The 27,884-nt window shown below is 36.7% G+C and overlaps 1 protein-coding gene across 2 annotated transcripts in view; it reads left to right on the top strand.

Annotated features, from left to right (window-relative positions):
• Positions 1 to 27,884, top strand: part of LOC150109519 (TGF-beta receptor type-1-like) — a 575,024-nt gene that overhangs the window by 511,513 nt on the left and 35,627 nt on the right. For both annotated transcript variants that reach the window (XM_090408778.1, XM_090408769.1), the window contains exons 4-5: positions 11,032 to 11,277; positions 16,794 to 17,024. In XM_090408778.1, the coding sequence (XP_090264904.1) occupies positions 11,032 to 11,277; positions 16,794 to 17,024 (477 nt within the window). The remainder of the gene's footprint in view (positions 1 to 11,031; positions 11,278 to 16,793; positions 17,025 to 27,884) is intronic.

Here is a 27,884-nt window from a genome sequence, read left to right as displayed (position 1 = left end):
CCTGTTCTCAAAAATATCTTCTGAATTAATTTTATAGAAACCCTTCAGTAATTTGAATGTCTCAATCATATGTCCCCTCCTCCGCCTATCAACCAATTTTTGCAACCCACAAATCCTCAACCTGTTCTCATACGGTTCATTCCACAGACCTGCTATCATCTTGGTCACTCGCCTCTGGATCCTCTCCACCTCCTCCCCATCAAGAAGAAACCTAGGTGACCAAATCTGAGCACAGTAGTCTAGATGGGGTCTTATCAAGGCTCGATACAGAGGAACAATAACCTGCTTGTCTCTGCTTGTCATCGTATTCTTCAGCAACCAAGTGATTTGATGAGCTGTTTTGGTCACTTTTGCAATGTGTCCCCTAAATTTCAATTCCTTATCTACCAATACTCCTAAATCTCGTGCCTCATCAATTTCCTGGAGCACGGTTCCACCAATGCAGTAAACTGCCACCAATCTTTTCACCCCAAAATGCATAACCTTACATTTTGCCACATTAAACTGACATCCATTCTCCTTAGCCCAAACCTCCAATCTATCCAAATCAACCTGCAAAATTTTGACGTCATCTGCATTCACTATTGCCCTACCCAACTTCGCATCATCCGCAAACAAATGAACTGTTCCTCTCAGATCATTTCCTATATCATTTATGAACAAATTAAACAGCAGTGGTCCAAGAACAGATCCTTGTGGCACACCACTAGTCACAGGCCGTCTTGTGGACTCTACTCCCGAGTAAACCACTCTCTGATATCTCTCCGTCAACCACCCTCCTATCCATCTCACCAACCCTATGTCCATTCCCATATGCTGCAATTTACTGATTAGAATTCCATGTGGAATCCTGTCAAAGGCCTTGGCAAGGTCCAGTAGAATCACCGTAAACCCATAACCCCTATCCAGTTCAGCCGTCACTGTGTTATAATACGTGAGCAAGTTACTGAGGCATGACCTACCCTTCACAAAACCATGCTGTCCCCGATACAGTATCCCATTTTCTTCTATCCAATCTTGTATTTTCCTCTTGACTATTTTCTCTAAGACCTTGACAATGATTCCTGATATGCTAATCGGTCGGTAATTTACTACAGCAGTCTTGGAACCACCTTTATGCAGTGGAACTATTTTTCCCTCTTTCCACCCACTCGGGACTAACCCAGACCCGAGACTCAAATTAAACAAAATGGTCAAGGGTACTGACAATTCTTTAGCTGCTTCTCGTACAACACGAGCTGGTATACCATCCAATCCCACAGATTGGATGGCATACCAGCGATATCAGAGATATCTCTGATATCTCTCCATCAACCACCCTCCTATCCATCTCACCAACCCTATGTCCATTCCCATATGCTGCAATTTACTGATTAGAATTCCATGTGGAATCCTGTCAAAGGCCTTGGCAAGGTCCAGTAGAATCACCGTAAACCCATTACCCCTATCCAGTTCAGCCGTCACTGTGTTATAATACGTGAGCAAGTTACTGAGGCATGACCTACCCTTCACAAAACCATGCTGTCCCCGATACAGTATCCCATTTTCTTCTATCCAATCTTGTATTTTCCTCTTGACTATTTTCTCTAAGACCTTGACAATGATTCCTGATATGCTAATCGGTCGGTAATTTACTACAGCAGTCTTGGAACCACCTTTATGCAGTGGAACTATTTTCCCCTCTTTCCACCCGCTCGGGACTAACCCAGACCCGAGACTCAAATTAAACAAAATGGTCAAGGGTACTGACAATTCTTTAGCTGCTTCTCGTACAACACGAGCTGGTATACCATCCAATCCCACAGATGTATTGACATTGAGGTTATGCAATAGACTACTCACCTCCACTTCATTAACCACAATTCCCGTATAATCTACTGGTTTATTCGTTTCTGCAATGTCACCACCTGGATGATATACTTTTGCAAAGTGCTCACTCAGTAACTCAACTATCTCAACTGATTCAGTTACCTCCCTTCCATCGGCATTCTTTAAAATCAATCTGCCATGTACATTTTTCCTTTTACTTGCTACATATCTAAAAAACTGTTTAGGATTCTCTTTAGCCTGCATGGCCAATGTTCTTTTGTAATCCTTTTTTGCTTTTCTTACCACACTCGTCACCCTTCTGGACTGTGCTTTATACCGTTCATGTGCCTGCCGGTCACCCTTCTCCTTAAATTCCCTCCAACCTTCTCAACCGTTTCTCAAGTATACTTGAGAAACGGTTGAGAAGAATTGTGGAAGAAAAGCTTGGTGAAGAACAAGCTGGATTCAGGTCAAATAGAGGCTGTCAGACTCAGATCTTCATTTTACGACAAATAGTCAAGAAAGCATTGGAATATAACAAAGATCTGTATTTAAGTTTTGTCGATCTGGAAAAGGCATATGACAAGGTGCCAAGAGAGAAGCTATTCAATACGCTAGTTATATGGTGTCAATGGGGCATTATATCAAGCAATACTTAGTCTGTATTTGAGTTGTAAGTCGGTAGTTAGAATTAAAGAATGTACAGAAAGATGGTTTAATGTTAAATCTGGTGTGAGACAAGGATGTACATTATCCCATCTGTTATTCATTATCTATATGGATCACATTATGAAGGAAAGTGGTATTAAACATGATATCAGAATTGGAGATGTTAATGTCAGCTCTTTGCTTTATGCGGACGATGTTATACTTCTCAATAAATCCGCTACAAGTTTGCCAGATTCCCTGACTAAATTGAATAACTGTTGTAATAGATATGGTATGAAGGTCAGCATTAAAAAGACAAAGACAATGAAAATAGGTAGAATTGTTGAAAATGTCAACTGTGTTGTGACCGGGGAAACCTGTGGAACAAGTAAAACATTTCAGCTACTTAGGCACGATTTTTAGTGAAGATGGTAAATTAAATATGGAAATAGTCAACAGAATCGACAAAGCTGGTATGGTAGGAAGTCAATTGAATAAATTCATATGGAATAAGAGAGAAATTAGTCAGAACACTAAATTAGCTGTATACAAGACAGTTATCAAACCAGTTTTAACTTATGGATCTGAGAGCTGGGTCAGAAGTAAAACACTTGACCAAAGACTGGAGACCGCAGATATGAGAGTCCTGAGAAAGATTAGGGGCATGAAAGATGGCATCAAATGGCAATATCATATTATAAATAAGGATATTAGGAAAGAACTTGACATTGTCGGCATCCAGGAATGCATTAGCAAAGCTAATGTCAGGTGGTACAGTCACTTAAACAGAATGGGCGAGGAAAGATTAGCAAAACAAGTATTCTCTACCAGGTTGGCAGGAAAATGACCCAGAGGAAGACCAAGATATAGATGGATTGATACGGTACAATGTGCCTTGGACGATAGATATATAAGATCTGATAATGATAAAATTGGAGTCTTCTTGACAAGTAATAGACTGATTTGGAGGAAAATTGTAGATAGGAAGTTAGTAATTATGTAAATTTTTCATGTAGTACTATCATATTTTGTACACTCCTTGAGGGTACATGTCAGGAATTTGATGATGATGATGAAATAACTAAATAATGAAAACTTATCCTTCATCTTGTCTTCCATTATGCATTCGATTCCGACCCCGTCTTCTCGGTAACTAAAATACACAATATCGCAACAACAACAACTAACTTCAAAAAACAACCACTGACGGACACTCGTATTCCAGAAAACAACTTAGCACTACAAAAACATAGAAAAAAATGGACTATTCACCAATTAATAAGTACTTTCTGCAGCACAGCTCAAATTCCCTGCCATGTCAATTTGTTCAGAGAGTAATCACCAATCCATCTAACCAATATATGGTATGGTTCAAAAAGAGATGCCATTTAACTGCATGCATATTAATAGAAGAGTATGTTTAGAGTCTATGCCATTATATTTAATTGTGACAGTGGTGTTAATGTTGGAAGAAATGACGTTTATTGTTGACCATTATTATCATTCATACAGAGTTGGCAGAGCAAATGATCCAAGCCTATGGTATGTTTCTGATCAATTTTTTGGTCATTTCCATAAGTGTGCTCCAAGCAATAGTGTCATCATTGCCTTAACTGAGCGGTTCTGATGTACTGGGAGTGTTCTGGCATAGTGCAAAGGGCATTCGGGGAGTCCAGAAACTGTTAACACAAATCAGAATCACGGGCTTGTGCTGAAGCAAGTGTTACAGTCTCCAAAACGCTGAACAGCTATAAAACTTAGGATACCGAGGAAGTCGCCACTGAGAATCCTTAAGGAACTGAACCTTTTTGTACATCATTCAGGTGATGTTAAAGATACCAAGCAATTTTAAACCTGGTTTTACTCCATTTTTTTTTTTTTCCAAGTAAGCAAACAGACAAAATGTCAAGTTTGCGCCTGCAATTTATGCAAGACTAGCTGATCCCACAGGTAGTGCAAGACCAAGGCAACTCATGGTAGAGGTGGAGCAAGCTCTGATCACTAATCTTAATATTTACCTTTAATGCCAAAACACATCTCCAAGAAGGGGATGTATGATGTTTTGTATTAAAGGCAAGGGGCCACTACCCAGACCGGTTTCGACCTTTATTGAGGTCTCATCAGTGGGGAGCCAGGCTAGAAATACCAAGATTTAGTAATGCAGAGCTTGTAAGTATTTTACCAAAACGAGTTACCATAAGGTGTTATAACCTTATTAAATAAAAATCTCAGGAGGAGATATAGATGTAGAAAGTATTTTTAACTTTGGTATAGTTATGTTAAAGATACCAAGCAATTTTAAACCTGGTTTTACTCCATTTTTTTTTCCAAGTAAGCAAACAGACAAAATGTCAAGTTTGCGCCTGGTAAAACCAGGTTTAAAATTGCTTGGTATCTTTAACATAACTATACCCAAGTTAAAAATACTTTCTACATCATTCAGGTGAGTCGGTGTTTAACAGCAACAGATTATACTGCACGGTGCATGTGCTGGCCAATGTCTATGAAGATCCATCCTTCCTTCACAATGTCTGATTCTTACATTAAGTGCATTTCCATCTAAGCCAACATGTAAACAGATGTACCTACAGGTTTCTTGGTTTCCCAAGACCTGAATTTATCCAAGAAAAACCTCTTTAAAATGAGAAGGTCACCGCATGGTGTATGGTTTCCAGCCATGGCTTAATTAGGCTCTCCTTCACTGAAAGAAAATGGTGTAACCATGACCTTGAATAGTGAACACTACATCAGGAATGTGTTGGTTCCGTTCACCCAGGATTTGCATAGGATGTGTCATGCAGAAAAACATTCCATCTTGTGCAACGGGTATTCCAACAGGATGGAGCAACCTATCGCACATCATGTAATTCTAGAGCCTATTTATCAGAACACTTCCCTATGAGGCTCATATCAAGGCTCACAGAATTCCCATATCCTTCATATTCTCCTCATCTCACTTCATTTGATGCCTTTGTTTAGGGTATGTTGAAGGAATGGATATTCCACCATGAACAAATTGACAAAGATGACAGAGAATCTTTGCATGTGCTACGAAACCTGTCTTGAAAAACCAGGTGCCCATTTTGAGCACGTAATCTACTATCGTTAATGCTTTATTAGACTAAGATTCTGCTGATAGTTGCGGATGTACATATCACTGTAGTTGTTCAGTACTGTTTATGACCATCTGCGCTACCTATTCTGTGGCTTGTACTTATTGTGTGGCAACCTATCGAACACTTGTACAAAATCCAAGAATATCTACACTGTATATAATTCCCCCTTATCTAACATACTCATTATCTTATATCTTATCATAAAATCTTATGATAAGATAATAAGATATCTTATTACATTTTATGATAAGATAATAAATTATCTTATCATAAAATGTAGGTAAATTGTTAAAATAAGACCTATGCTTTATGGAGAAAGTGATCAACAAGCAACTCTTCAGTGGCCAGCAGTATGGATTCTACCACTTGTGATCTAGCTTTCACCATTCACCTCTGGATGCAAGCCATCGAAAAATTTGGAGACAATCACATGGTTGTCCTCAACATTTCAAAGGCATTTGATCTGGTTTTGGCACAAGGTGTACTTAGCAAACTGCCATCTTATGGTCTGCCTTCCACATGCTGCTTCTGGATCACCAACTTTTTCACCTACTGCATGTCATGGTGGATGGTTTCCTCTCTGTAGATTTCCTCACTAATGCAGGAGTACTCCAGGGTTCCATTCTTTCACCCACTCTCTTCCTCTTGTATATAAATGACCTGCTCTCACAGACTTCCAATCCTATCCATAGCCTTGCTGATAACAGTATACTTCATTTCTCCTTTTCATTTGACAAACCTTGTAGTGTTCAAGTATTAGAATCCTCAAGATCCACCATGACCAATGGCCCAAACTTCGATCTCTTAGCTGTATCCCAATGGGGCCAAGGACAACCTTGTAGACTTTAAAGGCCTGAATTCCAATCTTCTAGCTTAAATCCAGATATCTTCAACCTTTCCTGGCACAAATATATTTCAACTATAGCTTCTGCAGCCACCAAAAAAACCTGGTATACTTTTTATATAAAAAGTATATGAAGTTTTTAGTATACCACTCCCGCTGAGGGGAGCTTAGATTTTATAGGGTTTGCCTTGAGAGAGCAATTTGAGTCCCTGAGGAAAGTGCTTTCCAGCGTGGTCCATGTCAGTGGGTGCTTTTTCCTTGGAATATGAGTGGTTCTGCTCAGTAATAGGGTGAACCTGTCCAAGTGAAACCAATGCTGAGTTGGACGATCTTTTGGTCACTCGTAGGGAGTGGTCCAGGGGATCGCTTAATTTTTAGAGAGACCCTTTACTTAAACATCGTTTGACTAGTTTGAAGCAGCTGTCAGGTCAGTGAAACCTTATCAAAATGGACCGATAGGAGAGGAATATATGGATACTTGGGCATAGTGATCATCTCTCCTATAAGGTCTGGCTAGGGCAACTCATAAATGCCAGCGAGTGTAAGCTCTCTGGTCAAATTTCATATGAAAATTTTATAGTTTCTATATTTGGCTTTGAAATAATGCTGGATTTAATATTCACTTAATTTTTATCTGTTTTATACTTATTACAATAGTGTTTCATCCAATCTAATACACAACTGTATAGATGAATTCTATGGCAACACATGTTATAATAGATATTACAAGTGTTGTTCCTCACTTACACTAGTGATGTCTTATGATACGTAAGACAAAATATTTGTTCAATAAAATGTTTTTTTACTGTGATTTACATGTGTTATAAGTATTGGAGAGGCTAGCTAGAATATTCAGAATTGCTTACATAGAATTTTGATCCATCATGGCTTTGTTTAAAGGTAGATTTTGCTTTATCAATCTTCTCACGAGGGATGAGTATGTAAAATGTGTGACATTGATGGGAGAATTGATAACTGATCAGTATCAGAAAATGATGTATGCAGATGCTGAGTCTAAGAGAAAGAGATTACCCATGGTATGCTATATGGTTTTGTGATTTGGCTGCTGCTTCTGTGTAACGTGTATATTAATGATATATCTTGAAATTAATATTGAATTATTTGTTGCAGGTATTGGAAGGGGGATGAGGAGTTGTAAGAGACATGTCTGACAGAGATACACTTGCAAGCTGATTTGAACTGACGTAATAGCAATTTGCTTCAGAGTGGTCAGTGACCTAGGGAGAGGATAGTAAACAGAGAGTTAGTTTAGAAGCTGCATTACTAAAATTGTTGTCATCACATTGATAATTGCAATGTTGAAGGGTACATTCAGTAGCACACTCAGGGTTTAATCTTGGGGGGGGGGGGGATTTGAGAATACACACTATGCATCGCATACGCCTATGACTGAGCATCTGCAATAATCGCTAATTCATAAGTAATATAGAAATAGAAGACATTACACAACATAAATAAAATAAATGAAATTTAGTAATTAGGAAAAGATTTTTGGAAAATTTTCTAGTGTTTTTTTTCTTTTTTATTTGGGGGGACCCTTTGTTCCCCCCCTCCCCCCTCTGGGTGCACCACTGGGTACATTAACATGTTTATATGTATATATATATGGGATATCAGCACCATACAGCACAGGTGCTAAAAGAGTGTTCAGCTGGACTCCTATTCCTTTGACCAGGCTATATAATTTGAGTCTTAGAACAGGGAAGATTCTGTAGGAGTGGAAAGAATGTATGGTAATCCCATTGTAGATGGGTGGTGCAAAGACCATTGTATCCAACTATCGACCAATTAGTATCTCAGGAATGGTGATGAAGATTGTGGAAAAGTTGGTTACGGCTTGCATTCAGAAATGGGTCGACAGAGAATCTACTTTGTAATGAATAGCATGAGTTTACTAAGGTCATGTTTTAGCAACATGCTCACATTCTATAATAGTGTTACCATTGGGCTAGACAAAGGGGAATGGATGCACCATGGTACTTTTGGATTTTGCTGAGGCTTTTGACAGAATACAGCATGGAAAAACTGTCGCATAAATTGGAGAACATGGGTCTGCATTATAAAATATCAACATGAATAAGGGGATGGCTGACTGACTTACAGATATCAAAAAAGCAGTATATGAGGAATGTGAGTCTGCAAGATTAAAGTGGTGTACCACAAGGATCAGTCCTTGGTCCACTGTTATTCAATCTGTACATTAATGACATTGGGAAGAATTTGACAGCCAACATACAGCTATTTGCTGATAATGCAAAGATAGGTAGGGTAATCAAAAATGTTGCTGATATGTAGTACTTGCAGAATGATTTGAATAGGCTGGAATTGTGGGCATGAGAAATGGATGTATGGAGATGGTGAGTCTAAGAGAAAGAGGATTACCCATGGTATACTATATGGTTTTGTGATTTGGCTGCTGCTTCTGTGTAACTTGTATATTAATAATATATCTTGAAATTAATATTGAATTATTTGTTGCAGGTATTGGAAAGGGGATGAGGAGTTGTAAGAGACATGTCTGACAGAGATACACTTGCAAAGTGATTTGAACTGACATAATGGCAATTTGCTTCAGAGTGGTCAGTGACCTAGGTAGAGGATAGTAGACAGAGAGTTAGTTTAGAAGCTGCATTACTAAAATTGTTGTCATCACATTGATAATTGCAATGTTTGAATTATCAATGTCAGTAAATGTAAAGTCATGCACTTTAGCATGATTAGATATCCAGTGTCATATTATATTGGTGGTATTATGCTAGAAGAAACTGATCAGGCTAGGGATTTTGGAGTGTTAGTAAATGGAAAGTTTAAGTTCAGTGGCCATGTAGCAAAGATTGCAAATACAACTCAAAATATAATTGCAATGCTGAAATGAACTTTCCCATGTAAAGATAAGGATGTCCTTTTGCCTCTTTACAAAGCCTTGATAAGACTTCACTTGGACCTACTGTGCACAGGTCTGGTTTCTGTTTAATTCTGATACAGTGGAGAGAGTGCAAAGGAGAGTGTTAAAAATGATATCAGGATTGTGGGATAGTGATTGAGAATATGTAGACTGCAGATACTAGCAAACAGGAGAAAGTTGGAATGAATTCAAGGACAAGTATGATAGCTGGTGCATGTAGTATTTGACCTCCCTCGATGAGTCCCTGACTCCCTGGAAGTCTCTCTTAATAATAATAATGTTACTCCCATACATGAAAAGCAGAAGAGCCTATAGCAAATAAATTGTCTCTGGGCAGGAGTCAGTAGTATAGTAATCTGTTAATATTCTTCTTGAACTCTTAGAGGTTGTAGCCCTTTGGAAATGCATGAAAAGTCTGTTCCTCAGGATTTCTGGATGGAATGAAAGATGACTGGGAATTGCAGGTTCAGTGAGTATAGTTCAACTGTAAAGGGATGTTTAGCAACTATTGCTTATGTTCCTGTAGATTTCATAGAAATGGGAGGAATAATGGATGTTGGTTCTGCTGGCCATGGACATATTTGTAGAAGAGACACAATGCAGAAACTGATCTTCTATGGGAAAGGGGTTGAAAAGTTATTCTCTCACTTCAAGCTTTGATAACATGACTCTAGACTACTCTGTTCACATATGGTCTTCTAGGTTCCATAAAGGTTCCATAAAGCCCAAAAGGGATTCATTGGCAGAAAACAAGATAATATCTGGCCTATGGAATTTTCCACAAACTGAGGGAATTCTGTCTGCAAAATTCGAAAAATACATGGAGAATAGGAGATGATAAAAAAAAAAAGTTGGTAAGAGAGATCTTATAGATACAAGTTAGATTTAGCAGCTCATGACAGGTGGGAAAACTTGGGGTAACCCCTGGAAGCTGAGTAGGGATGTGGTTAGAAAACATGTAAGTTTCATGTTTTTCTCATGTCAGCTGATTAATAAGTGGAATATGCTGCTAGCAGGAATCATGAATGCATCTTTAGCGAACATGTTCAAGGAAATATATAACTATTTATGTGTGTTATCTAGAAAGACTTTCTCCCCAATAATATTACTATTATTGTAGTAATAATAACAGTGTGACTACAGAGCTGTGGAATTAAAATTTAATGTGGACCAAAGTAAGCACATATGAATTATTTATCCTCCTGTACTGTTATAATTATTTATTTTGGAAGTTTAGTAAAGTTGATTTGTCATTTATTTCCCAAATTTTTTATACTAATATTCACAATATATTACAAGTGCCAGGTAATGATATGTATAAATGAACTTGTCATATTAAGTGCCATCTAGTTTCAGAATCCTACAATGTTACTTGGCATTTGTGAGTTGTACATAATTTTGTCAAATGTTAAAGCTCAGAAATCCCCTGTGTGTGTGTGTGTGTGTGTGTGTGTGTGTGTGTGTGTGTGTGTGTGTGTGTGTGTGTGTGTGTGTGTGTGTGTGTGTGTGCGTGCGTGCGTGCGTGTGTGTGTGTGTGTGTGTGTGTGCGTGCACGTGTGCATACACTATATGCAATTTCTTACCACATCAGTATATTAGTATAGAAAAAGGTTGCATAATTACAATTGCAGTCATGCACTATTAATGTGAAGTAAAATATTCCTCTTTTCTTTCTTTCTGACTCAAAGTTGGCCAACTCAGGGATGGAAGTGTACATATGGGAACAGTGGAACTTACCTCAGTCATTGCCGGACCTATTTGTTTTACCTCTGTTATTGTTGTGGTTGGTTATTACATTTATCAAAAGAGAAAACGGCGCCTGCGTAGGTATCATATAGAAATAGAAAGCAGCATGGAGAGTAGGGAACCAATAATATCTCCTGGACAGACACTAAAGGATATGATGGATCTGACCACCTCCAGTTCTGGCTCAGGTAAATAAATTTTTGTTTTTTTGGCATTTAGCAGTTGTTTTGTTGTTATATTTTACTCTCATAATTCAAAGAAAACATGCCTTGTAAAATATATATGTATTTTAAAATTTGACGTTTAATCTATCAAATTTATCCTGTGTATCTGCTTATCATCATCATCATCATCAAATTCTTGCAATGTACCCTCAAGGGGTGTACAGGATATGATAGTACTACATGAAAAATTTACATCATTACTAACTTCGTATCTACAATTTTCCTCCAGATTAGTCTGTTACTTGTCAAGACTCCAATATTATCAGATCTTATATTTCTGTCGTCTCAGGCACTTTGTACCGTATCGATCCACCTATATCTTGGTCTTCCTCTGGGTCGTGTTCCTGCCAACCTGGCAGAGAACACTTGTTTTGCCAATTTTTCCTCGCCCATTCTGTTTAAATGACCATACCGCCTGAGATTAGCTCTGCTAACGCATTCCTGGATGCTGACAATGTCAGCATCCAGGAATGACAAGTTCTTTCCTAATATCCTCGTTTTTAATATGATATTGCCATTGATGCCATCTGTTCACGCCTCTAATCTTTCTCAGTACTCTCATATCTGCAGTCTCTAGTGTCTTTGGTCAAGTGTTTTACTTCTGACCCAGCTCTCAGATCCATAAGTTAAAACTGATTACAAGACAGTTTGATAACTGTCTTGTATACAGCTAATTTAGTGTTCCAACTAATTTCTCTCTTATTCCATATGAATTTATTCAGTTGACTTCCTACGATACCAGCTTTATTGATTCTTTGTGTATTTTAGTCTACAGTTCACATCTGAGAGCTGCTCAACTTTAATTTGCTTTAAAACTTTCTTACATGTTATTCTTTTCAATATGAAATTCAATTTTATCCTGCTCAAGACTAAATAGTGATCACTTCCAATTTCAAATCCTCTGTACACTCTGGTGTCCTGCACAAGGGAGAAGACATCACTATCAACAATAACATAGTCAATGAGACTTTCTTATTTCTTGCCTCTTCTCTGCATGTGAATTTGTGCATATTTTTATGTTGGAACATGGTGTTAGTAATAACCAGTCCATATCCTGAGCAGAAATCCAACAGGTATTTGCCATTATTATTAGCTTTGTTCTTTTCTCCAAATTTTCCCCAAATATTTTTATATGTCTGTCAATCATTTCCTACTCTGCTATTCAGATCCCCAACAAGGACCAACTTTTCCTTTTTCATTGTGTCAGTTGCTTTTTCTAAAGCATCAAAAAATTCCTCCACTTCTACCTTAGCAAAACCTTCTGTGGGACCATAGGCACAAATAAGTCTCATTGTCCAGTTCTCCATTCTCATATTTGCCCAAATCACTCTACTTGACACTGCCTGCCATTCAAGAAGATTAGCCTCTTATTTGGTGTTGAATAATATGGCTACTCCTTCTTTTCCTTGATTGTCATTGCCTGAATATAACATTTTGTATTTATTGCTCAGCAAGATCTCACCAGTTTTTGTCTTTTTTTGTTTCAATCACCTCTATTATGTCGATCTGGTACTTATCTAATTCCTCAGCTAGCTCCATTTCTTTGCCATTCAGGTTTCTTATGTTGATAGTACCGATCTTTAACTCTGGTGATTTTGAGTTGGGGTGTTTTTTCAGATTTGTTCCAGTAGCTGACTTTTCGCTGTTCATCTTGGTTCCCCGGTGAAAACAATGGGGGGGGGGGCTTTGTTTAACCGGGCGTCACCCCAGCCGGCATGAAATTTTGTATCTGCTTATTGTCTTTAAAAAGTATACAAAAATTATTGAAGTTCTTTTCAAAAAATGCAAATTTCTCTTTTATATATCTGTGTTAATCTTATAACTCCATTGTATTTAAATGGAGAAAAGAAAAAAAAAACATGCACTTAAAAACAGCACATAATTTCTACAGTTAACAATATCTGAGAAGTGAAACTCAGCCAAGAATTCAAAATGGAGAGCACAATAGGAAGAATAGAGATTGGCAGGTTACAAAGATAAATGAGGATATAAGGTCTGTGATTGTCAAATTTTGTTAGAATTTTATATATTATTCAATGGATGCATAAGTCCGCACGGTTAGCCTAGTGGCCATGCACTTCACAACCATATGCCTGGGGAAGGAGTGTCCTAGGTTTGATCCTGTCAGTGATGTGACCCGAAAAGCAGGCAAACCAACCTTAGAACTTAACATTACGGACATAGGATACACTGTGGTGTAGGGCTGATCACCTTATCCTGTAGACAGTTTGAGGTCTGTTGATTAACTAATCCTCGACACTGCGAGGTAAAAGAGGGAAAAAGGAAGATGAGATGAGATAGATGCACATATATTTTAACCTTGCCCACAATTTCTGGGATCACCAGTAGCATGGAAGTTAAAATGGATAATATCATGCTTACAATATCCTCCCTGAAGATGCCTGGGGTCACATGTAGTACCCAGGACATTTTTTGACACACACGACAACTAGTCATATTTTGATGTATAGACTTGATGTCTAACTTATGCCTGTCAAATGTAGTGCGTAACAAAAATGTGTGTGGTTTCATGTTATCAACTTTTAGAGTTATTTATTGTAATATTTATCTACGTGTTTCTTTATTCTCTTGTGTAATTATTTTTACATATTTGACACAGTGGAATAAACATCAACTTATTTTGAATTTTTTTGTACCCATGGTGTTAAGTTATATTTACCACTTTGAATAATACATGGAATTGATATTCTCCCAGCACCATTGCCTCTATAGTACACTCTTAAAGACTTGTTAACAAATATAGAAAGATACTGCAAGTAATGTACATAATATTACACTACAAATAGTACAAATAGTGGAAAATATTATTACAAAAGAGGAAGGTCACTATCAGTGTCCTGCAGGGACCATTATTTGTTTAACTAGAAATATGCCGCTGTTTACAGATGATGCAAATTGTTGGAAAGAACTGTGAGGAGTAGAGCAAGTGTTGGAGACTCGTAAGAGAATCAGTGCAAGTTGTCAAATGAGTGAAGCTACGAGTTTAATGTTCCAAAGTATAAGGTCTTGAAATTTGGTAGCCAAGGATGATATTCACAGTGTATGATTAATGGAGAAATTTTGAAGGAAGTGGAGGTTTTAAGAGATCTGGAAGTGTTGGTGAACAAAAATTTTAAGTCTAGGGACTGTATTGCTAAAAATTGAGAACATCACAATGGATTATAGCAACAATGAGAAAGACCTTAAAGAGATTATGTTTCCCTTGCATGAGGGCTTTATTCAGTCTGCATGTCGACTACTATGTGCTTGTCTCACCTTGTTTTCAAAGGTTATCCTTAGAGAGGGTCCAGAGAAGATTCATCAAATCATTGTCAGATATTTGAAATGTGGGATATGAAGGAAAATATAGAATTATTATAAATGGAGGGAATGCAATTTGCAAGGCCTTGTGAATAGAAGGAGATGGGATATGATTGAAACATATCACATATTCCAAACAATTTTTCACAGAGCAGAGGAAGAGTGACCATCCTGTGTAAGGATATGAGCAAGGGAGTGCATATGCTCTTTGAATGGATGGTAGTCGGCAAGAATTGGAATACACTGCTTGACAATGTGGAAACTGTGAATGGCTTAAGGCATGGCTCGGTGATCTTTTTTGTGTGAGAGTGAGACCTTCTACTATGAGTGTTTTGACTCCATAGAGGTCTGATGCTAATAATAAGAAAAACCAGTCAGAGGGCACGTGGAGTTGGCAGATATAGCTGACTGTGCAGATAGAAATGCCTTCACTCTGATAGCAGTAATTAGGGTTTCATGTTGGAAGTTTAATGGCATTGACAGCACTAGGAAAGATTAAAAATTATTTTTAATGCTTCCATTTCATCTCAGTCACTGAGACATCTTCAGGGATTACAACTGACAATTGTAACATGCACAAAGGCAACACAATACTGAATGAAGCACATGGCTATGACACTAGAATACTATCTAGACTATCCTATGTAGGAACAAGGTACTTTACATACTACAGGCACTGAGAAAGGAGAGCTGATCTTTGGTAAAACAGACAAGGATAGTAAGTTTCCCAGTGAGGCTTCTGTGCAGAGGTTTTTTTTTTTTTTTTTCCTGCATACAGAAAACCCACTCTCTATTGGATTCTACGGTGGCACTCACAAACTCTCTCACTGCCATCCCTCTCAACAATATGGCATTATTAAAAACTCTAACCAATAGAGCCTACAATCTTTGCTCCGTTGGAACCTCTCTTTCAACAGAACTCAGCCATATACACAACACCTTCCCATCCAATGACTACAATTCGTACAGAATTAAAAATAATCAATCCTCTCCACCCCCCCCAATCTGCTGCCATCCTTTCAGAAGGATTTCAGAAATGCCATTGCAATCCCCCTACATTCTGGAGTACATCAGATAAAAAATAGCCAGGTCATTAACAAAATACAACCTCTGTACAGCTTTAAAGCCCCACCGGAAACTTGCTACCTTTATCTGTTCTACCAAATATCAGCTCCATCCTCTCTCATTGCATGAAGTATATAAAGTTCCCTGTTCCTGCAAGTCGGCGTGCTGTGGTAGATCAGCATCCATCTGTTTAGATGAACACAAAACTTACATCTACAGTCATGACTACAGTCAATCTGTCTTGCTGACCATGTATTGGATACTGCTTACAGGATATCCTATAAGAAAACCACCATGCTATTTCACAATAAATTTAAGAAAGAAAGGATGTTTTTGGAATCTACAGCAGCACTCCGAAATCAATGAAATTTAAATGAATATAGTTGTAAGAAACTTCCCAAATTTGGGAAACATTAATCCTCAGTGATCTGAATTTACAACCTAGACCTTCTACAAATGCCCATAGAGGGTGCACTACCTAGATAGGACTCTAGAGTCATAGCCACCTGTTTTGTTTAATATTGTGTTGCCTTTATTTGTGTTACAATTGTTAGTTGTAATCACTAAAGATGTCTCAGTGACTGGGATGAAATAGTGGAAGCATTAAAAAGAGTTTTTAATATTTCCTAGCGCTGTCAATACTCCATTAAACCTTTGTGATGTCCTCCTAGTACTTAAGCCTTAACACATGAATAATTAGGTTCTGTGAAGTCTGGCTGTGACAAGCAATTAAACTAATACATTGGGAAAGGAGAGGGAAAAGACAAGATAAAAACACTAATACTAATAAAATGTGAGCCAAATAGCTACTTCTATGGCAGCCAACCTCCATCTTGCAGAAATTGACTTTTTGTTTTTGTTATAAATTACATTCATTTTGTTATAAATTACACTATAAATTACATTCTACATCAGCTTGAAAGTTTCACATGCACCCCATTATCATGAACTAGGCTTTAAATTCTTATGTTAGAGTCAGGTAAGAATAATTTTTTAAATAATTATTCTTAATATTCTATTCTTCAAAATAGCACCACTAGGTATATGTATTTGCTTTTGAAAAATTACTTTTAATTTCTTTCCATATTTTTCAGGACTTCCTCTTTTGGTTCAAAGAAGTATTGCTCGTCAAATACAGTTAATAGAAGTTATTGGCAAAGGACGTTTTGGAGAAGTTTGGAGAGGACGATGGAGAGGTGAAGCAGTAGCTGTGAAGATATTTTCATCCAGAGATGAACGTTCTTGGTTTAGAGAAGTGGAGATTTATCAAACAGTAATGCTGCGGCATGATAATATTTTAGGCTTCATAGCAGCAGATAATAAAGGTAAAAAAAAAAAAATAATAATGTTAAATTTTGTGATGACAGTGCATTACTCTTCACTATGATTCATCTAACATGCTATGTAAGCTGTGAATTTTCCATAATGTAAAAAAGAGAAAACTACAGAAAGTTAAAAGTATCATTAGCTAAAGATAGTTAATAGTATTTTTTATACGACACCTACCCATGAAAGATTGTAAACCTATACTGCATTAGTACCATAGACTAAATATTTTTTTCCTGTTTTTATTAATTGTGTGTGTGTGTGTGTCAGCCTGGTTGGCTGAGTGGTTAGAGTATGCTGTCCAACCAACAAGTCATGGATTCGATTCTTGCTGTGGGTATGAATTGTTTGCGATTATCTTTAGGTGGGAATGAATTTCATTGCCTGGTGTTAAACCACTGTCCAGCTTATTGGAGGCCTGAAGTGACTTGAAAAAATTAAAAAAGTCCATGTTTGGTCTCTACAGCAAGGTTTCTGGACTATGTAACAATAAATAAAAAAAATTACAAATATATATATGTAATTGATAAAAATGGGGGGAAAAAATCCTTCACCCACTCACTGTACAAATGTACTATAAGTTTACTAATAACCTTTCATGGGTGGGAACAACGTAAAAAAAAAAAAAACGTGTGTGTGTTTACAGTCAACCTTTGTTGTAATGAGCAAAAATGCCATGCGTGTGGGTCCCCCCCCCCCCCCCCCGTTCCTCGAAAGCCATACTGATGGTACTACACAGATATACCACACAAATTTTGGTAACTATGCAAACATTCTTGGTTAGTTCTTGGAATAGAGAAAAAATGAAAAGAGTGAGTCAACCTTTATGACCACCTGCATCAGATTATGGCCAGTTTATAATCTAATCTTGTCCATGGGGACTAACTCCTCCTTACCTACCTCTTGCCCTCCTCCCTCACTTTACCCAAAACTCTGCGACTGCAAAATTGGTTTTACATAAAAACGAAGCCTTCCATTGGAAACTTGTGTACTAAAAGAAAGTGTCTCTTATTTTGCACAAAAAGTCGATATTATTTATGAGCTACGACGTGGTATGAAAAATGTTGAAGTGTGTAACAAGTTTTCTTTGTCCTCTTCAATAGTATCAACAATGTGGAAGAATAAAAATGTTTATGTATCGATGAAGCATTGCTTCAAAGTGTGCTTATCTTGAAGGCTCAAGATCTGATCTTGAAGGGCTCAAGCAGAAAAATTTGCTAAACAATTTGAGTGCAGTGATTTTGTATGCAACAAAAGATTTGAAAACTGACATAATGATGTTATGTCGGTTTTTAAAAAAGACTAATTGAATCATGATTATTATTTATTAGTCTTGTTTTTAATTACAGAAAATACAGAAATCACTTAGCCACCCAAGACTATCTTTGCTTTAGTTTTTTCAAATTATCATCCGTTCAAGAGCTAAGAGAACAATGGAAAATTCACACCCACTCTTGAGGTCAGAGATGAATTTCATTGCCCAATGAAATTCATCTCTGACCACTGCCCTTTTATCGGAAGTTTGGAGATTGAAAAGGTTCCATGTTTGGTCTCTAGAGCAGGGTTTCCATGTTTTTAAAAAAGAATAAATAATATCAAAAAGAAAATAAAAAAGAAAATAAAACTTAATCCCTCTTCAGTAGTAATATACTACAAACTTGCATGGGTGGAAGTCACACAAACAAAAATCAATAATAAGGTGGTACACCTTTTGCCAACTTGTATAGGTAAACCAGACCACTTCTGGGTCTGGCTCCCACTGACAAGACCTCAATAAAGGTCGAAACCGGTCTGGGTAGTGGCCCTTCCCTTAATGTATAGCATTATACATGTCTGCAAGGAGATGTGCTTTGCATTATGAGAGATACTGAGACTAGGAAGGATGAGAGCTTGGTCCACCTTTACCATGAGTTGCCCCAATCCTGAAGATACTTCAGGCGCAAACTTTGTTTGCTTACACTTGGATAAAGGATTAAACTAAAATTTATTATGGTAAAGCATATGATAACATCCATCATGGCCAAACCAGTTTGCATACCATGAAATTCACCATCCACATATAGGATGAATAACACACCCCAACACAACATCACCAGAGTTAAAGATCGGTACTATCAACATAAGAAGCCTGAATGGCAAAGAAATGGAGCTAGCGGAAGAATTAGATAAGTACCAGATTGACATAATAGGGGTGACTGAAACAAAAAACACAAAAACTGGTGAGATCATTCTGAGCAATAAATACAAAATGTTATATTCAGGCAATAACAATCAAGGAAAAGAAGGAGTAGCCATAGTATTCAACACAAAATATGAGGCTCATCTTCTTGAATGGCAGGCAGTGTCAAGTAGAGTGAGTTGGGCAAATATGAGAATGGGAACTGGACAATGAGACTTATTTGTGCCTATGGTCCCACAGAAGGTTCTACTAAGGTAGAAGTGGAGGAATTTTTTGAGGCTCTAGAAAAAGCTACTGACACAGTGAAAAAGGAAAAGTTGGTCCTTGTTGGAGATCTAAATAGCAGAGTAGGAAGTGATTGTCAGACATACAAAAATGTTTTGGGAAAATTTGGAGAAAAGAGCAAAGCTAATAATAATGGCAACTATCTGTTGGATTTCTGCTCAGGACATGGACTGGTGATTACTAACACCATGTTCCAACATAAAAATGTGCACAAATTCACATGGAGAGAAGAGGCAAGGAATAAGAAAAGTCTCATTGACTATGTTATTGTTGATAGTGATGTTTTCTCCCTTGTGCAGGACACCAGAATGTACAGAGGATTTGAAATTGGAAGTGATCACTATTTATTCTTGAGCAGGATAAAATTGAATTTCATATTGAAAAGAATGACATGTAAGAAAGTTTTAAAGCGAATAAAAGTTGAGCAGCTCTCAGATGTGAACTGTAGACTAAAATACACAAAGATTATTGAAGGAAAAATGAAAGAGTTTGAGAACAGGAACCAAACCTTGGAGATTCAGTGGCAAGCCTTGAAGAAAACCCTGATTGATTCAGCTAGAGAGGCATGTAGTGAAGTTGTCTGCAAGGATAGAAAAATTAGAACTCCGTGGTGGACACAGGAAGTTAAAGAGGCAGTGAAGGAAAAGAAGAAAGCATATCAAAAGTTACTAACAAATAAGTCAGCTTGTGCTCTTAGAGAATACAGAGACAAATGTAAGAAAGCTAAACAGTGTGTAAAACTAGCTTAACAAAAGTCATGGGAGGACTTTGGCAAGAACATAGAAAATAAATATCAAGAAGGTGGCAAAATATTCTGGAGGTTGTTGAAGAAGCTTAGGAATGGAGGAAAGAGTGCTGTAAAAGGAGTTAGAAATGATAAAGGTGACATGAAAATGGGAGAAAAAATATCCTTGAAGTATGGAGTAATTACTCTGAAAATTTGCTAAATGAAACAAGCAGTGATGACAGGACAGTGATAAAAAACACTGACCAGGCATGCAGTCAGGAATACATATCCATACTTGAAGTAGAAGAAGCCATCAAAGGCTTAAAATGTGGAAAGGGAGCAGGAGTAGATGATATTCGACCAGAAATGCTGAAGTATGGTGGTATAAAAGTCTTACAGTGGCTGCACTGCATAGTTCAGAATGCCTGGACAGAGGGACGAATTCCAGACGATTGGAGTAGCTCTCATGGTACCCATATATAAAAAGGGAAATAAAACTGAATGTGAGAATTACAGAGGTATATTCCTACTGAGTGTTCCTGGTAAGATATATGCAAGTATACTTCAGAAATGGTTGAGAAGAATTGTGGAAGAAAAGCTTGGGGAAGAACAAGCTGGATTCAGGTCAAATAGAGGCTGTCAGGAACAGATGTACCAGAGTAAAACATTTCAGGCTACTTAGGCACGATTTTTAGTGAAGATGGTAAATTAAATATGGAAATAGAGAACAGAATCAACAAAGCTGATATGGTAGGAAGTCAATTGAATAAATTCGTATGGAATAAGAGAGAAATTAGTCGGAACACTAAATTAGCTGTATACTAGACAGTGTTCAAACCAGTTTTAACTTATGGATCTGAGAGCTGGGTCAGAAGTAAAACACTTGACCAAAGACAAAATACCGCAGATATGAGAGCCCTGAGAAAGATTAGAGGCATGAGCAGATGGCATCGATGGCAATATCATATTAAAAACGAGAATATTAGGAAAAAACTTGACATTGTCGGCATCCAGGAATGCATTAGCAGAGCTAATCTCAGGTGGTATGGTCACTTAAACAGAATGGGCGAGGAATGATTAGCAAAACAAGTGTTCTCTGCCAAGTTGGCAGGAAAATGACCCAGAGGAAGACCAAGATATAGATGGAGTGATATGGTACAAAGTTCCTTAGACCAGTGCTTCCCAAACTTCTGGATGTCAGGGCCCCTTTGAAAAAATTAAAATATTTCACGGCCCCCGCGAAAAAAAAATCGTAATATAGACAAATATTATTATGATATTTATTGTATTTATATTCAATACAAAACATACACAGCGAATATTGCAAAAATAAAATGCAAATATTACATTTTTAGCATCTTACACATTTGACATGGCACATTATGTCATATTTTTATATAGATAGATATCTTGTTATTGCACATTTGCAGTACAAGTACATGAACCGTAAAACGATTAGTAATAAAGAAAGAATTAAAAACATAAAAGAAGTTTACTAACAATTTAATGTGATGGATGTGTTTCAATACTGCTACACAAAAAAGTCAATATCAGGTGAAATATTTGAAACTGCAATTCTTAGATTTCTGCTTTGAAATGAAACTTATATGAATAAGCATATATTTACTAATATTCATTAAGTGCCGAAATACGCAGGAAGCAAAATTTGTGAACCTGCACCAACGTGAGATTTTTTTCCATTAAAATATAAAAAATAACAAAAAAGAAATAATAAAAATTAAATACGTTTTTTTTAAGATAAAAATAAAATCTACTTAGTCTTAAAACATTTTAAATTTGTTTTCATTATTTCACGGCCCCCTCAACAAATCCTACGCCCCCCCCCAAGGGGGCTGCGGCCCACAGTTTGGGAAGCGCTGCCTTAGATGATAGAAATATAAATCTGGTAATGTTGGAGTCTTGACAAGTAACAGACTGATTTGGAAGAAAATTGTAGATAGGAAGTTAGTAATGATGTAAATTTTTCATGTAGTACTATCATATCCTGTACACCCCTTGAGGGTACATGGCAGGAATTTGATGATGATGATGACATATGGGATGGCCTGTATATATAGATAACCATTATACATAAATTTTGATTTATGCATAATTGAAATACATGAATAAGTTGAACATCAGTCTAGTTGACAAACTTGGTGTTGGACATTATTCATAACTATTTTAACAGTATTACAACACCAAACAAAAATAATTCTAAAAGGATGCTTATAACTTATATTTTGCTGACTTTCAAGCTAGTATCTTCAGAGCAAACAACATGTTACAGGTTACACGTGAGAATGCGTAAGTGGGTAAGCAATTCAAATTTGAATCCTGTCTTGGGCATGAATATTTGTAATAGTCTGAAAACTATTTCCTTTATTAATTTCCTCTGCCTAAAGGTAGAAGAAGTTAATTTCATTATAAAATATATATACGTTTGCACAAGAATATTATTTAATTTGCCAAATATTTCAGTCTGAATATTACAGACCATCTTCAGTGGCTATATAGGAATAGTTTTAAAAAACAAGGTGGAATACGAACAATTGATCATTCACAAATAGAACGAGCCGCATGATGTCATATCGCTAAGTATTAAAAGAGTAAACATTTTTTTTATCAGAGTCATGATTAAATTAAAGATATTAATTCAGAAATTCATATAATAATCTTAAATAACATTAGACTAATCTAGGAAAAAATAAATAAATAAGTTAATGTGTTATCCTGATTAAACTTTCCCAAATTTTTGATATAGATATACAGTCATTGCGATTCAAGTTAGGATGTTGAAGTGAGGCCTCCACACTTTCTTTAAATAAACTTTCAAATTTATAGCGACAACTGTGTAGGAGGAGAGTCTTGGACCAAAGGATGTTGTGGCTTGTTTCTATTCTGTGCTGAGCTAATCCAGATTTCTCGGGTTTGTTGTGTTGAATGGATGATTGATGCTCTTGAATTCTTTTTTCTATAGAACGTCCAGTTTGTCCAAAGTAGGAAAGATTACAGTTACAATGAACTTGATACACACCAAGTAGAGACATAGTTGAGCATATAGCTTTAGAAGAAGGAAAATGGGTGGATAATTTGTTAATAGGTGTATAAGTGGTTGTTAAATCATATTTCTTCAGAATTCTTGAAATTGGTTCTGAAATCCTGGAAATGTAAGGAATTGGAACTCGACGTGTTGAATTTTTGCTGTTTTGTGTTGGATTGTAAGAATCGAAAAGATGTTGTGTACTCTTTTCGGAAAAGCCATTTAGTTTCATGTGATGTTTGATAGTCAAAAGTTCTTTCTGTAATAAATAAGAAGTTGAACAATTAGTTTTGGCTCGTCGGATTAAACATTTTATGATTCCTGTTTTTTGACAAGGATGATGAGCAGATTCTTTGAGAATATAACGACGTGTGAAAGTTGGTTTTCTGTAACTGTTGTTGTAAGAATGCCTAAAGGTGAATGGATGAGGAGGACGTCTAAAAATGATAACTCGTTGTCTTTTTCAATCTCCATGGTAAACTTTATACAAGGATGTAAGGAATTGATACTGCTTAAAACAGAGTCTCTGTTATGAGGCCATACAGCAAAGATGTTGTCTATATATCTAACCGACCAAAAGGATGGTTGAGGGAATATAGATGAGAACAGGACTTCTTCTAGATGTACCAAATAAAAGTTGGCTAGAGCAGGAGAGAGTGGACTTCCCATGGCTGTTCCTTCCACTTGGTTGTAAAATTTGTTTTGACATAAGAAATATCCAGAGTGCATTACAAAATCAAATAAGTTTGTGTAACAAATAATAAATAACAAATAGTCTTGTGGGAAGATGTCAGCAATTCTAAAGTCTCTTTGAGAAGTACATTCGTATATAAAGATTCTATGTCAAAGTTAACCATAAGATCTGTAGGTTGTAATGCAATATTTTTCAATTTATTTAAGAAATCCAAAGAGTTTTTTTTAAAAAAGAGCATGAGTTGCCTATGTGTGATTTCAATAATTTAGCTAGATATTTGGCTATGCGATAAGTAGGAGAATCGATACAGTTCACTATAGGGCGAAGAGGAATATCTGTCTTATGTATTTTAGGTAGACCATAAAACCTGGGAGGCCTTGTAAAATGAGTGTTTTGCCTTTTAATCGTGTCTACATCCAAACTTATGACCTCATCTAGCAGGCAGTTTAATTTCTTCAGTTGTCTGTTGATTGGATCGTGATTGAGTTCTTGGTATGTTGAGCGATCTCAAAGTAAAAGTTTTCTTTTATAGTTTGAATAGTCCATAATTACTGTCGCTTTCCCCTTGTCAGCTTTAGTAATGATGTGGTGACTGTTGTTTCTTAAGGAATGTAGCGCTTTCTTTTCAGCAGGAGATATGTTTGAAGGAGGAAGCTTGGCTTTAAGTAGCGAAGAAGCAACTTCTAGGCAGAGTGCATTAGCTTTTTCACTTAAAAGATGAATGAGGTTCCGTTCTATGTTAACTAGGAAATCTAGATATGGAATCTTTTTAGGACTATAGAGAATTCATGTCCTTTTGAGAGGATGAGTATTTCACTATTAGTTAAAGGATGACTGGATATGTTGACAATCCAATTATCTGGAACTTGGAACGGCTTGATTTGTTTAGAACCAAATACATCATATTTACAGTTTAGATGTTGATTCTGTTTTTTATACGAACGTTGTATAGAACGTTTAGCCACATTCAGAACTATGTTTGAAAGTGTGGTTCTAAGTTCATGGAGATATAGGTATGGAGATCATACCTATATTTAACTTGATGAATGTTAATAGCCAGATCATGTTTAGCTGCTCTGAGTTGATTTCGAATTAAAGATAAAACTGGTGTTCCTGTAAATATTATGAGCTCCAGGAGATTTAATAGTTTCTTTAATCTTGGCGAAATTAGGAATTATCTTGTTGTCGTGGCATTTTTTCAGAAAGATGATCCTCGCTCGATTGAGACTCAATTCAGACTGAAATATTTGACAAATTAAATAATATTTTCTTGTGTAAACGTGTATATATTTTATAATCCTAATATCACAAGTATCTTTAAAGAATCGAAGTTAATTTCATTGCCCAGTGTAAGATCCTGCTTATCGGAGCCCTGAAACAGCTTGAAAATAGTCTGTTGATCTCCAAGTATGGTTTCTAGACTGTGTAAAAATAAATTAAAAACACAAAAAAAAAAAATAATAAAATTCCCTAGCCTACTATAGTACTGTAATAAATTTAGTTTAATCCTTTATCCCAGTGAGAGCAAACAAAGTTTGCACCTGAAAATATCTTCAGGACTAAATATAGTGTTGTACTATCTTACTTGGGTAAGTAGTACAACACCAGGCAACTCATAGCAAAGGTGGAGCAAGCTACCAACACTCCTATCCCAGTATCTCCCATAATGCAAAACATCTTGTGGATATGTATACTGTTATGCATTAAGGGATTGGCCACTACCCAGACTAGTTTCGACCTTTATTGAGGTCTCTTCAGTGAGAGCCAGGCCCAGAGTTGGAGATACCAGGCAGAAGCAGTAGCAAGGTCATCTTTACCTATAGGAGTTGCCAAAAGATTTGCCACCTTATTATATTAAGTTACTCTGGATTTAGAGAAAGATGTTGAAAGTTTATTTTTCACTAGGCTACGAGTTGCCTGGTGCTGTACTACTTACCCAGGTAAGATAGTACAACACTATATTCAGTCCTGAAGATATTTTCAGGTGCAAACTTTGTTTGCTCTCAGTGGGATAAAGGATTAAACTAAATTTATTATAGTCTAACCTAGTGAAAAATAAACTTTCAACATCTACTACAGTAATGGTGTATAACTTTTTGTGGACAGAGACCCATAAAAAATAAAATAGCAACAAATCTTATAACTATAATAATACAATCTCTCTACAAACTTAGTTTTCTCTGAATAGCCATATTTATTATAATAAGTACCAATAACATTCTGTATGCTTGCTTTTGGCTATTCACATTAGAATATCTAAATGAACATATTTTAATTTTTGCTGGTATTTTTAATATAAGTAACTGAGTAGTCAGTCATAATCAAAAGTCAAATCAGACTGAGGATATAGGTTGATCCATCCTTTGGTGTTCCCAAGTTAGAGAACACCCACAAATAATTAATAAAACTTGTAATTTTTATTAAGTTATATATTTTGGTAGTAAAGGATGCTCACCCTCTACATAAATAAAATAAAGAATATTTAATAACAGACACTAAAATGTTTTAATTTCATTAAATTCTTATTAGGGAACATGAGCTTTTCTGTCTGCTAAGGAAATAAAATAGCTTAATCCTCTGCATTGAATAACATGTTATTCCTGAAAGTAAATTATATTATCAGTCACCTACCCCTCCAACACACACACAAGAGGTTGCAAAATCTATAGTACATTGCTGCCATGTGTTTTGAAGTGTTAAGAAGAAAAAGGGCCGAGTGGTTACATGCTCCGCAACCACACTCCTGGGAAAGGAGCATCGTGCATTCGATTCTCATCGCTGATGTGAGGAGCTAAGGATCTTTCTCAGCCATAGCCAAGTTAGCCGTTCTTGGATGTGAATTGCAGGGTTTTTCTCCCCAGTTTATCTGGGGTTTTTCCTCCTGCAGAGCAGGCAAACCGTTCTTAAGAACATGACACTTCACAGACAATTACATATGGTTGAGCATGGGGGGTAACGGCCCCACCTCATAGTGAGTTATGAAACCCAAAAATGGGAGGCCAAGATCCTACATGGGCTGTAGTGCCAAAGAAGAAGAAAAAGGGAACCTATGTTGTTGTTTAGGACAATTGGAGGTTGTAGTCCTATGTAGGAAAGACTGTCCCTAAGCATAGAGGTAAAGCATATGAAGGAGAATGACAAGAAGCTGGTTAAATGTTTGGATATGGCTGATGAATGGATATTGACCATCAGCTGCTTGTGCTTTTTTGAGTTTAAGCGAGATGGATGAATGGTGTCAGCAAGTTTGGCAGAGCAGTTCCATGAAAATACCCATAGGTCAGAAATTGGAAATCTGAGATAACATTCATCTGTAAGATAGTAGCTGAAGTGAGTCTGTAAGAGGCCGCCAGTCAATCAAACTGCCCTCTTCTGGACAGCCCAGGGATTTCTTTTAGAGAGGTGAGAAATAATGTCTCGTGCCATAAAGCACACCTAGTTTTTTGGAAGTAGAGGAGACTGTGGATGCAATGTGCTTATGCCAGGAGAGATATCTGATCTTGCATGAAAAGCTATGTATTAATAAAGGTGAGGGGGAGATGAGGTGTGGGCCGAAGGGTATTTGCCAGTTGAGTATGAAAGATTGTAATAACAATGCGAGAAGATGTTAGTTCAGAAGCACAAATTTTAAGCAGAGTTGGAGAATACCATCTGGACAGACCAGAAGACTTGTTAGTGTCCCAGCTGTTCATAGTTCTTCTGAAAAACCATATTTTTTCTCCAAAATATGTTTGTTTGCCTTTGGCAATCTGATGAAGTTAATTGTTCTCACTATACAAAATATATTTGTAATATTCATTAATTATATTAGGAATGCTGCCTTCTCCATTAATTGGAACAAGAATGGTCAAAACAGCATCTGGATGAGATTGGTGTATGGGGCATATCTCACACAAATTAATATCTGGCCATTGTGATCAAAATTTATTATCCA

This window comes from Typopeltis vanoorti, chromosome 2, assembly GCF_054136105.1.
Source record: "Typopeltis vanoorti isolate ZY-2024b chromosome 2, IOZ_Tvanoo_1.0, whole genome shotgun sequence".
Lineage (NCBI taxonomy): Eukaryota > Metazoa > Arthropoda > Arachnida > Uropygi > Thelyphonidae > Typopeltis > Typopeltis vanoorti.
The sequence above is the reverse complement of the archived record's forward strand: the minus strand, read 5'-3'. Positions and strand labels throughout refer to the sequence as shown.